We start from the raw sequence: 13,762 nt of genomic DNA on the forward strand, positions 1-13,762 counted from the left end.
TTAGGTCTTGAGATCATTGTCATGAATTCAAGCCCAGCACTGGGCTCTGCACTGGGCTTGAAGCCTACTTAAAAAAAAAATAGTCTCTAGCTCCATCCATGTTGTTGCAAATGGCAAGATTTGACTTGAAACTAGCTTGGAAATTGGCAAGATTGGCTTGAAATTTCTTTGGCAAGAAATGGCTAAATAATATCCCATTACATATATACTATATCTTCTTTGTCCGTTCAACAGCCAATGGACATTTGGGCTGTTTCTATAATTTAGCTATTGTAGATAATGCTGCTATAAACATCAGGGTACATGTGTCCCTTTGAATTCATATTTTTGTATCCTTTGGTAAATATCTAGTAGTATGATTGCTGGATCATAAGGTAGTTCTATTTTTAACTTTTTGAGGAAACTCCATACTGTTTTCCAGAGTGGCTGCACCAGTTTGCATTCCCACCAACAATGCAAGAGGGTTCTCCTTTCTTGGCAAGCTCACCAACACCTGCTGGTGCTTATGTTGTTGATTTTAGCCATACTAACAGGTGTGAGGTGATATCTCATTGTAGTTTTCATTTGGGGTGCATAGATCTTTTTGAATTAGTGTTTTTGTTTTCTTTGGATAAATACCCAGTAGTGGAATTACAGGGTCATATATGGTAATTCTGTTTTTATTTATTTATTTTTTTAAAGTTTATTTATTTTGAAAGAGGGAGCCCACACATGGGAGCAGGGGAAGGACAGAGAGAGAAGGAGAGACAGAATCCCAAGCAGACTCCCCACCATCAGCACTGAGCCTGCCACAGGGCTCAAACTCACAAATTGTGAGATCACGCCCTGAGCCCAAATCAAGAGTCAGATGCTTAACTGATTGAGCCACCCAGGCATCCCAGTAATTCTATTTTTAATTTTTTGAGGAACCACCATATGATTTTTCAAAGTGGCTGTACCAATTTACATTCTCACCAATAGTGCCTAAGGTTTCCTTTTTATCCACAACCTGGCCAACACTTGTTGTTCCTTATCTTTTTAATTTTAGTCATTCTGACACGTATAAGGTGATGTCTCATTTGGTTTTGATTTGCATTTCTCTGATTACCAGTGATGTTGAGAATTTTTTCATGTGTCTATTGGCCATCTGTATATCCCCTTTGGAAAAATGTCTATTTGGGCCTACTGCCCATTTTTCAATTAGATCACTTGTTTTTTTGGTGTTGAGTTGTACGAGTTCTTTATATATTTTGATTATTAACCCTTATCAGGTATATCATTTGTAAATATACTCTTCCGTTCAGTAGGCTGCCTTTTTGTTTTGTTTATGGTTTCCTTCACTGTGCAGAAGACTCCAAATAACCAAAGCCATCTTGAGAAAGAATGGGGCTGAAGGAACCACAATCTCAGATTTCAAGATACACTACAAAGTTGTGGTGATCAAGACAGTATGATATTGATACAAAAATAGACACATAAATCAATAGAACAGAATAAAGATCCCAGAAATAAACCAATAATTATATGGCCCATTAATCTACAACAAAAGAGGCAAGAATATACAATGGGACAAAAGACAGTCTCTTCAACAAATGGTGCTGGGAAAACTCGACAGCTACATGCAAAAGAATGAAACTGGACCACCATCTTACACCATACCCAAAAATAAACTCAAAATGGAATAAAGACCTAAATGTGACACCTGGAACCACAAAATTCCTAGAAGAAAACACAGGCAGCAATCTCTTTGACGTTAGCTGTAGACATTTTTCTAGACATGTCTCCTCAGGTAAGGGAAACAAAAGCAAAATTAAACTATACCAAAACTATACTACTATTCAAAAACTTTTTCACAGTGAAGGAAACCATCAACAAAATAAAACAAAAAGACAACCCACCAAATGGGAGAAGATATTTGCAAATAAAATTCCGACTTTTGATACCATGGTAATTCTGTCTACCGGAGTCTAAATCTGAATATAGAGACTTAGATTCTTAAAGTTTGAAAGACATCAGAGCTCAACAGGCCAATATGTTAGAATGCAAAGAAATCCCTAGTTTCCTAGTTGGGCATCGAATATCTCAAAGTAAGGAGAACTTACTAGCTCCAAAGTCAGCCAATTTTGTGGTAGATGGATCCACTTTCGCAAATATCCTTATAACAATGAACATCAAATCTGCAACCTAATAACTTTTATCCACTGATATTTGTTTTTTTTTTTTAATCTGGAACATCAGGGATCAAATTTATTTCCTTCTCCATAGAACCATGGAGAGAACTAATTCCTTATTTTCTCTTTTTCAGGCCAGATAATATAAAATAAATGAGAATCTCAAAACCATATGTGAAAATAAATATCACTACTTTATTTCACAACATCAGCTTCAGATATCCTACAATCTTACTTCTTCTCCTCTACATGTTCTTGATTTTGTCAGTGTCTTCCTTAAATCATGCTTCCAAGAACCAAAACACTCTTCAAAATAGATAGTATGATTGGGGTGCCTGGGTGGCTGTCAGTTAAGTGTCCAACTCTTGATTTTGGCTCAGGTCATGATTTCACATTTCATGCAATTGAGCCTCACATCAGGGTCTGTGCTGACAGTGCAGAGCCTGCTTGGGATTCTCTCCTCTCCACCTCTATGCTGCCCCCTCCCAAATAAATATAAATAAACATAGTAAAAAATTAGATAGCATGGCTAATGTCATAATGACAAAGTAAAATGCGAGGGCTTTTGAAAAAATAAAATAATATAAATTGAATGGAAGGTTATAGTTAGCTCAGTAATTGAACAACTCTATCTAAAGGATGATGATTAAGAATTGCTATTGAAAGACTGCAGATGTTTTTTATGGCCCACCAAAGATCTTTATTCTGCACTGTGTCCTAGACAATGTATTTTCTGGGCTTGGTAGGTGATGTGGAAGTTATAAGCAACAAAGTAGCTGATGATAGATGCTGGAAAGGATAACAAATGTGGGTAAGAAAAACAAATTTCAACAGGACTTTAATTATGTTAGAATCATAAGCAAGAACTAAATGGTTAATTTTGGTAAATATAAATGTAAGGCTCTACATTGAGTCAAAAAAATCTAAGTATATCAGTACCAAAAGCATATTTGTGCTTTAACATGTGCAAATTGCTTAAAATTTTTTTCAGAAAATAGCCTACTATGAGTTAGTTGTTCACAAAACTACATTATGATTTAAATTGAATTAAAAGAAATGAAGATTTCAAAATAAAGGAGACATCAGACTCTTTGTTGCTCAAATCCTGACTGGGATAGTGAGTTCTGTCCTGGACAACACACTCAAAGAAAAATTGAGAAAATGAAATGTTCTCAAACTATAGAGTGTTGGATGGTAAAGAAAGGTGATAGTATAACTGTATGGTTTACTTTGCCATTCAAAGCCTATGTCTGAGATACTTTCCTGTGCAAGAGAATTAGGGAATCAAGGAAGAACTTTCAATAGTTAGAGCTGCTCAAACATGCAAGGGATTCCAAGGTGAAGAAAGAGATTCTAAGGGAAAGGCGATGTTCCCATCTGCAGAAGGGTTCAAGCATAGACCATTGCTACCTGAGACTGTGTTCTTACAACAACTATTAGCACTTATTAAGCTCCAGTGTGGTACAAATTTTTGATTAGATGCTTAAGATTGGTTTTACATAGGGGCACCTGGGTGACTCAGTTAAGCCTCCTACTGTGGCTCAGGTCATGATCTTATCCTATGGTTGGTGAGTTCAAGCCCCACGTTGCATCAGGCTCTGTGCTGACAGCTCAGAGCCTGGAGCCTGCTTCAGATTCAGTGTCTCTATCCCTTTCTGCCCCTCCCTTGCTCATGCTCTTTCTCTCTCAAAAGTAAATAAACATTTAAAAAATTTTTTAAAAGGATTGATTTTACATAATTCTTACACTCACCTCATTAAGTAAACAATGCTCAATAAGCTTTTTTTCACTGAGCAAAATAAGAAAAGTTAAGTAACTTGCCCAAGGTCACAATGTTAGGGGAGGGTGGAATTGAACACAAGCATGTATGTCTGCCTCATGCAAAGTTCCATCTTTCAAGCACTGGATCAGTGAGAGGACCAAATGACTTTTTATGGCCTTCCCTAGTTTGAGATTGTTTGATATCATTGCACTCTTATACTGACTGAACACTTTAAGAACTCTTATCACGTGGATCGACTTTCAAGCTAATAATCAACAAAATTCCCAGATCCTTTTTATAGGGATGGTTTCCAACCCAGGAATCACACTTTCAATTTTTACAATTTAGTTGGGGATCTGAATTACTGTTTTATACTCGTTATCATTATCATTTTTTTTATTTGGGCCCAGTTTAAAATTTTTTTAAGTTTATTTGTAATCTTCACTTAGGATCTTTCATGTCAGGTGTTTCTTTCAGGTTTTCTGTCCACAATGTAACAAATACAAGTATCAGGGTTTTGTTTGAAAGTTCTGAAATGATCACTTCCATTTAAGTAAATGCAATTCAAGGTCTGTCCTTTGCACTTCCAAGTTCGAAATACTTGATTTATGTTAAGTTTATCTAGGTATGACTAAGGTGAGGGAGCAGATTTGCACAAATAAAATTCACAAGAGATTTATTTATAAACAAAAATGTCAATATATTTATGCAAATGAACAATTGTGTTCACAAACCATTTTTATTTAGCTTTTCTCATTATTTTTGCACATCAAAACTGTGTATAAAAACACGATTTAAAATTTAAATTTAAGTTCCCGTAAAGATAAAAATAATAATCCCAACATAATTACAGCTGTCAAATTGGACTTAAACCCTATGATATGTTTATATGCTTCTTTCTATGACTAAAGCTACCTATTAGGAAATAATTAGGTTGAGGAACAAGTATCTATATGGGCAGTATCTGTTTCTGCTTATCCCTCATGGACGGTGTTAGTTAAGTACTTAGTTAAGAATACTAATCTTGCTACTAATAAATAGATTTTGATGGGAGACCATGTCCAATAAAGAGAAGAGCAGAGAGAGGCAAGCAGACATGATACGTGGCAAATAGTTTAACCTATCTAGGTTTTATTTTCCTTATGTATAAAACAAAGGCTTTACTAGATGATCTTTTATTACTAAATGACCTTTCCAATCTCCATATGTACCATGATCTGCCAGTTGTGCAAGCCCACAAGCTAAAAGTTGCTCACAAGCTAGAAGTCATCCATACTTGGTCATCTTTCACAAGACTTCTGACAAATTTTTTTCTTAAATGTTTATTTATTTTAGAGAAAGAGGATCCAAAGCAGGCTCTGTGCTTTCAGCACAGAGCCCAATGTGGGGCTCGATCCCAAGAACTGTGAGATCATGACCTGAGCTGAAGTGAGAAGGTTAACTGACTGAGGCATCCAGGCGCTCCTACTTCTGACAACTTTTACCTCATTCACTCTTACCTTCCAACAATCTATTCTCCAGAAAGAACTTACGTGATTTTTTTTAATGTAAATGAGACTACATTACTCTTGTCTTAAAATCATCCAGTGAATTCCCATATCACTTGAATAAAATCTAAACACACTATTCATGACCTATAAGACACTCTAAAATCTGGTTCCTGCCTACCTCGCCAGCCTCATGCCCCACCACTCTTCCCTTGGGTCTCGAACTGCAGCCCATCTGATGTAAGCCTTGGGAAGTTTGTCTGGAAATTTGTCTCCCTGCCTTCTCACAGCTAATTCCTCATAAACCATGTCTCAGCCTAAACATCCTATTCTCAAAAGAGAATTATCTAACTACCCCCCTGTACTCTATTCCACTACCCTATTTTATTTTATTCACAGCCCTTATCACTACTTGGATTTATTTATCTGTTAATTCATTTTGTTCTTTTTCCTTCACTGGAATTGAATACTGCCACCAGCAGGGACCTTTTCTGTCTGGTTCACCACTTCAATCCCAGCACTTCAAATAAGACTTAGCATACAGAATTTCAACAAATATTTGCTGAAGAGATAAATGAATGATAGCTTATATGCTTTACAGTTCTAGAACTCAATAATTCTTATTTGGATTTCAGCTCTAAGATGCTGTTTGTATATAGTTTATCTTTCAAAATAGCAATAGTCTATATTTAAAGGTCAAAGGAAACTATCACTACAACCAAATATTTTTAAGATGGAGTTTTATTAGCCTTCATGCAGTTATTATAGTGCTGCAGTTTATATGTACAGTTTATATGCATTTCTAACCTTTTCCAGTAATGCAAATCCACATCAATGGACTGTTAGCTTTGGAACAACAATCAACCCTCCATTAATGAAAAGAAATATCAGAAGAATTATTGTCCATGAGAGATATCACTCCCCAGCAAGAGAGTACGACATTGCTGTTGTACAGTTCTCTCCCAAGGTCACCTTTACTAATGACATCCGCCGGGTTTGTTTGCCAGAAGCCTCTGCATCCTTCCAACCCAATTCAACTGTTTATATCACAGGATTTGGAGCACTTTTCTATGGTGGTAGGTATCTCAGAAAGGACACAGAGCTCTAAATCCAATTTAGGACAGTGTGATTTAATCTAATCTCCATTAATATATCCTGCCAGCCATTTCCACACAGCTTGATTGGATTAGAGCTCTTACTTTGTCAGTGACAGAAACTCAACTCAAACTAACTAAAGCAAAAATAATAATAAAATGGCAAATTCGGCCCTTGTGATTTGGAAATCAAGACAGAGGAGATGAGTCTTGTTTTAGACATAGTTGGATTCAGGAGTTTGCATGTCATTAAATGCTGAATCTCTGAATCTTCCCATTTCTGGCTCTGTTTTCCCCTAGATTGCCTTCATATGGAGGGATTCTAGTTCCACATAGTGTCAAAGGTGGCCAACAACATCAAGGTTTACATCATGTTCCTCTAATAGATGCAGAGGGAAGAACATGTCCTTTTCTTTGCCAGAATCTACATTAATCCCTGAAAAGGTTTCCTTTGGCCCCGTTTGTGTCCAGGGCACTTGGGTTGACTCACTAACTCAGGTACTCTCTCCTGTGCCTATACCAAGAAAGGAAGGTGTGTGATAGACAGCCTGGTCAGACTCACATAGAATAGGGAGAGGCAGCTCCAAAGGGGTAGGCTTCAAGGAAGACATAAAAGAAGTGAATGTTCCCTCAGCAACACTAGAGTCTATTTCTATGTGCTGTTGTCTATGCAATGCCAGGTGTGCATCAGATGTGTTTTCATCTTCATGCCCACTTTCCCTCCGACGCTCCCTCCCTTTACGCCTCATCTCTGTGAGCCCCCCTCTACCTTTTTAATCTATTTATCCCCTTGGTTTGCTCCACTACTCATTTTCACTTTCCTGGGTCACTTCACAAGTTTTTCTGTTTCTCAGCTACAATGTCCAATTACAGCCAAATCTGCTTCAGAATTACAGAGGCTAATTTAGAGATCGTCTCTGATAACAAAGCTTCCATGGCTCTCTCTAAACTGATTTAACTTGATATACTACCTTACACTTCTAATAAGTAAAAATGATTTTCTTTTTGAATGCTTTTTTGGCACAGTCAGATACACTCTGGATTGTAAAATCTGGTCTAGGTACTTACATATAACAACAGCAAGAGAGTTTCCTTAACTCTGGGCATAAGAAGATAAAGAAAAGCTTTTCTGGGAATGACAAAATCCATTCACAGAGCTCTGTACAATTCCTTTATATATTAAAACCCTAAAGAATAAACCGTTAATTCTTAGTCTCCACTAAGGAACTAGGAATATCTTTCACTAATGTACCCAAGAATAGTCTTGATGGTCTCTAGATTTTTTCCAGGTGTCTCATATGGTTTCATTTCTATTATACAAACTGAGATATGTATGGCTTTCTTTACAGCCATATTAGCAATCACAGAAATTATTCATATCTTACTAATCCCAGGGCAGCTGAGTAGAGCTGTAAGCATAACACCTCTATGTCTGCACTCTCTCTGACGGGTTTTCTTATAATATAGAATTTACACTCCCTGCTTCATGATGATGGGAGGGGCATTTCATTTTCCCTTTGGTTTGGTGGGAAGAATCAGTTCTGGCCTGGAGTTTGAGGTTGGCAGAAGTATACCTGCTGTAATACTTTTTGAGTAGCAATGGAATCTAAATGGCACGTATAGAACCTAAAGCTGAACCCATTTTTTTCAAGCATCCATAAAATATTCACCAATACTGACCAAAAGTAGATCATATCTAGCTCCATAATACAATCTTCAACAACTTTAAAGAACTGAAATCATACACAGTATCTGTCTGATCATAATGAAAGCAAACTAGAAACCATTAGCAGAAAGAGAACAGAAAAATCTCTAACTGCTTAGAAATTAAACAATACCCTTCTAAATAATACATAGGTTACAGAGGAAGTCTTAAAGAAAATTTTAAGTATACAAAAGACTGAAAATGAAAAAGAAAACAACATCAATATGCGCAGGATGTAGCTAAAACAATGCAGAGAGGTAAATTTATAGCAACTGAAGACATTAGAAAAGAAGAAAATTCTCAAATCAATAATCTAAGTTCTTACTTAAATCAGAAATAAAGAGCAAAATAAGCCTAAAACAAGGAAAAGGAAGGAAATAATAATAGGTATAAATGAATAAAGTCAAAATTAAGAAAAAATAGAGAAAATTAGTGAAATAAAAGGCTGACTCTTTTAAAAAACAATACTTTGTGAGAAACATCATTAAGCATTCCCACAATAGTTGAGAAATAGTTCAGGGATGCCTGGAATTTATGTGCTGTATTTTTTATAAATTTTGCCAACCAGTTTTCTGAAAAAGTTATAAATTTATATTGTTAGGTACAATATGTAGATTGTCAATTTCACTTTACCATTCCCGACACTGGACATGAATTTTTTTAACTGACAATGTCGTAGGAAAAAAAAAAAGACAAAACACCAGTTGATTCAAAGAACAGAATAACTTAAGCACTTTTTAAACACTTCAGTAATCACCTCTCCAGAAATAAATCCTGAACTGGTATTCTACTAAAATTGGTATGTCTATTAGTTTCCCATTGCTGTGTAACAAATTACCACAAATTTAACAGCTTCAAACAGCAAGCATTTATTATTTCACAGTTTCCATGGGTCAGAATTTCAGACACAGCTTAGCTAGGTCCTCTTTTCAAGGTATCACAAAACAGCAATCAAGGTGTCCACTGGAGTTGTGCTCTCCATCTGCAGCTCTGGGTTCTCTTTCAAGGTCACTGGTTGCTATGGAATACAGTTTCTTGCAGCTATAGAACTCATAGCAGCTTGCTTCTTCAAAACCATTAGGAAAAAGTCTCTGAACTCAGGGAAGGCCTAAACCCTTTTGAAAATGAGGTTCACCTCATTAGGTCAGGCCCACCTTGGATAATCTCCCTTTTGATGAACTCAATGTCAAACTGATTACATCCGGAGAATTCCCTTACCTGTGCCATGTAACATAACCTAATCATGAGAATGACATCCATTATATTCACAGATCCCATCCACAGTTGGAGGCCGAAGCAGGGGAGGAGATCACATAGGAATCTTGGAAATCATTGTAGATTCTGTCTACCACATGTCAGTTTCCTGACCAGTATGTGGTTTGATATAAAGAATCCCCGAATGCTTGTGATATTCTTTGTTTCCACCAGAGGCAGTTATCTTCCTGTCATAACATTGGTTTCTACAACTCAGGATCTAGTTTATCTGGAGTCCCAAACTTGTAATACATTAGAAAATTAAATCATTGACTTTAAATGTCATTACATATGTAAAAGTTCTTCATAAAATGTAAATGATAAAATAAATGTACACAGTATTTTAGTTATTTTATCAAGCCAAGGGAGGAAGCTATCTAAACCTGACAAGTTTCTAGAAACAATCCGGAATCCACAAATACAAACTGTATTTTTAAAAATGAGTGCTTTCCTACCTATATATATAAATGGATTGGTTTAAAGAAAAAGTACGATGCTAAGCCAAATAATTCTGTCAGAGAAAGACGAACACCATATGATTTCACTCATATGTGGGATTTAAGTAAGACACACACAAAGGAGTAAAAGAAAAAAGAAAGAAACAGACCAAGAAACAGACTCTTAACTGATGGTTACCAGAGAGAGGTGGGAGAGGCGATAGATAAAATAGGCAATGGGGATTAAGAAATGCACTTGTTGTGACGAGCACCGGGTGATGCATGGAAGAGGTGAATCACTAAATTGTGCACCTAAAACTAACATAACACTGTGTTAACTATACTAGAATTAAGATAAAATAAAATAGGGGTGCCTGGGTGGCTCAGTCAGTTAGGCATCCGACTTCAGCTCAGGTCATGATCCTGCAGTTTGTGAGTTCGAGCCCCTCATCCGGCTCTGTGCTGACAGCGCAAAGCCTGGAGCTGCTTTGGATTCTGTGTCTCCCTCTGCCTCTGCCCCTCTCTGCTCATGCTCTGTCTCTCTCTGTCTCTCAATAATAAATAAACATTAAAAAAAGATGAAATAAAATAATAAAAATAAAGTAAATGTACAAAGGTTTTCCAGAAAAAGACACAAATGTTTTTCTTACAAGTATAGGTATTTACAAAAATATGATAAGGGCAATAATTATCATTTAAATGTGCCAGATTTTAAAGACAGATTTATTCTCTAGAAACTGCTTATATTAACTTCATTTTGTATTGACAGCTTCAATATGAAATAGGTTCGATTAGGAAAAAAGTCCACTCACTTCTTTCTAGCTAAGGACATTGATTGTAAACACTAAAATTACTTTGTTTTCCCTTAAGGGGAATCCCAAAATAATCTTCGAGAAGCCAGACTGAAAATCATAAGTGATGATGTGTGCAAACAACCACACATATATGGCCATGATATAAAATTTGGAATGTTTTGTGCTGGATATCTGGAAGGAATTTATGATGCCTGCAGGGTAGGTAGAAATTATTTTGATATCATTAACTCAAAATATTTTTTATCTCTTCCAAGAAATATTCAATGTTCTTTATGTTTGTACCAATATAGATATTTTGTCAGTTCAGGAATTTCTAAATGCATATTTCACAACACAAACATTTTTGGATGTTTTATTAAGCAAAATTATATAAGCAGAGTTTCTTTAAAGCTATCAAACAAACTAACCAACCAAATTAAATTTTCTTAATACCAGAAGTCCAAAGGTTCATACAGCAAAGTCCCTTTTCTTAAAGGGGTCTCATCTAGAAAGGAAATCATCATGAACAATGAGCTATGATGAGATGTTTTAAATGATATAATGGAGAGCAAATATCTTTAGTGTGAAGGGAACAATTTTGCAGCAAATATCAGAGAAATCACACTTAAATGAGGCCTGAAGCATAAATGGCACTTAGAAGTTATACAACAAGAAAATACTATTATTTTTATATACATAGAGCATAGAAAAAATAATGAAGGTATGAAATTATAATTCATATTTGAGGGAATTCTAAGTAATCTGTTGGCTCTCAGCATAAGGAGAATGAGAGAGCGAGAGGCAGTTAACACTGAGTGAGAAGGTGGATTAGGCCTGGTGCCCTTTCCAGTGCCTTCCTCTGCTGTCTAATAGCTATCCTGTATGTACGTTTTCTGATGAAGGTATAAAGTATGTTTCTTCCTGTAGGTACTTGCTTTATAACATGAGATTCTTGAAAACTTCAAGGAGATGATTGTACATGATGAAATAATGGAAGTTGTTTTGATGTCAGGTGGCAGAAAGCTCTGCCCTGAGTCCCATAAATTACACATGTAAACCTCTGTCAGAAAAGGAACAGGGAGTTTTGTAGCATATAGGCTGGGCAAGAGCGGAATCGGGTACATATCCAGCCTCAGTTGCTGAGAAAGAGGAGAGAGGCAGCTAGAATTCAGAGAATGCACAGAGAGGTCCAAGCCATGATGGAGAAGGGGAAGGTGGTGACAGGAGTCCAGGAGCAGACAGGATATGAGAATCTAGGCAAGTGGTGAGATTCGTGATATGCCTCAGGAAGGAGGTGGTCATAAGGAGATTTCACTAGATTGGGAAGCAGAGGTAAAATTCCTGCTCCATGACTGCGCAAGTGAGTAGTAAAACAAAGCTCTAGACACAGAAAAACTGGGAAAGTTATTGAGAAAAGACTCAAGGACAGGGTCCAAGACATGAATACAGCAATTATAACTGAGGTGCATGATGAGGGGTTAGTCTGTCTGATAAAACAGAGATCCAAGAACCCTGCTTCGAGCCAGGAGAAAACCAACACCAACTAGACTTTCTGTGTTTTGTATTTGAAATTTGCCAGTAGACCTTAGGCATTCTACACACACACACACACACACACACACACACACACACACACAGTAACTATGTGAAATGATAGATGTGTTAATAAAACTGATTGTGGTAATCATTTCACAAATTATGTATATATGTATGTTAAATATCACATTGTACATTTTAACTATATACAATTATATTTGTCAATTGCATGTCTATAAATCTGAAAAAATTAAAATGTGGAAACTGAACTTTAAAGCTTTTATAACTTTTGAAATCCATGTTTCAATTAATTGTTCTGTAATTGGTAATCAATAAATATGCTGTCTGTAATAAAATATGTGCTTCATCAGAATATTTTAAGTAGTAAGTTCTATATTTAGGTAATTTTATTTCTCTCTTTTATTTTCAGGGTGATTCTGGGGGACCCTTAGTTATAAAGGATTTTAAAGACACCTGGTATCTCATTGGAATCGTGAGCTGGGGAGATAACTGTGGTCAAAAGAACAAACCTGGAGTCTACACAGAAGTGGCTTATTACCGAAACTGGATCACTTCAAAAACAGGCCTCTAATTCTCTATAAAAGTTAAATGTTGACAGCTTTAAGCAAGCTATACGTGTTGAGAATTTAAATGTTTAGTAAATACAGTACAATGAAGTGAAATTAAATGACGTGATTTATTTTAAAATCACTTTAATCAACCCATAGTCAATTTATAAGGGATTTAAATCCTTATAAATTTGTAAAGTAGTGGGTCAATTTATCCTGGCTGGAAGAATACAGCAGAGATACTCAACTCTTTACATCATGCAAATTGGAATATAAAAGAGGTGTAATGCAAATTTTTGAAAATAATCTGGATTTTTGGAACATCTTTGTCAAGGGTGTCTCCTTAAGTGAGAAACCTTTTAATCTCTTAAAGAATTCAGGGAAACGTTGTATAATTTCTAATCATTTCTCCTGAGCTCACAAATACTTTTTTCTGTTTCTTTATTATTCCAAGTTTTCCAAAGAGATTTTTTTATTTAATACATTTTCTACTTATAAACCCTTTAGAAGGATCCTCGAAAAAAAGTTATATCTAGGAAACAAAATATGGTGATAAAAAAATCAGGCCGGAGATCTTCTAACCATTTTTACTATGAAACCTCCCTATTTTGGGTGATTTTTTTAACACACACACACACACACACACACACACACAGAAAAAAAGAGAAATATCCCCACCCTTAGATATATCCAAAGAAAGCCTGATTTATAAATGAGTGCACATAATAATTAGCTAGTCACAAATGTATCTTTGTTACAAAACCTGGGGGGAAGGTGATGGTAACTTCATGAGTCATTCCAAAACAATGGCACAAAAATTTGACGTTTCATAGATGCATTTACATGTTTGAACCTCTAGGAGGTAGTTCTTTACATTATTGTAAGGTTAAATGCCTAGAAAAACGAGAATTCCCTAATATGTTGAAGAATCAATGAGTTTGTCTTTCTACATAGAAAGAAACATTTATATCTTT

The 13,762-nt window shown here is 35.9% G+C and overlaps 1 protein-coding gene across 1 annotated transcript in view; it reads left to right on the forward strand.

Moving 5' to 3' along the window:
* Nucleotides 1-13,504, forward strand: part of TMPRSS11A (transmembrane serine protease 11A) — a 53,148-nt gene extending 39,644 nt beyond the window's left edge. Inside the window, exons 8-10 of the mRNA XM_019468468.2 lie at nt 6,216-6,475; nt 10,760-10,902; nt 12,650-13,504. Of these exons, the coding sequence (XP_019324013.2) occupies nt 6,216-6,475; nt 10,760-10,902; nt 12,650-12,811 (565 nt within the window). The 3' untranslated portion in view covers nt 12,812-13,504. The remainder of the gene's footprint in view (nt 1-6,215; nt 6,476-10,759; nt 10,903-12,649) is intronic.
* The last annotated feature ends 258 nt before the right edge of the window (nt 13,505-13,762 follow it).

The sequence above is a fragment of the Panthera pardus genome, unplaced genomic scaffold (assembly GCF_024362965.1).
Source record: "Panthera pardus isolate Hobbes unplaced genomic scaffold, ASM2436296v1 HiC_scaffold_13, whole genome shotgun sequence".
NCBI lineage: Eukaryota > Metazoa > Chordata > Mammalia > Carnivora > Felidae > Panthera > Panthera pardus.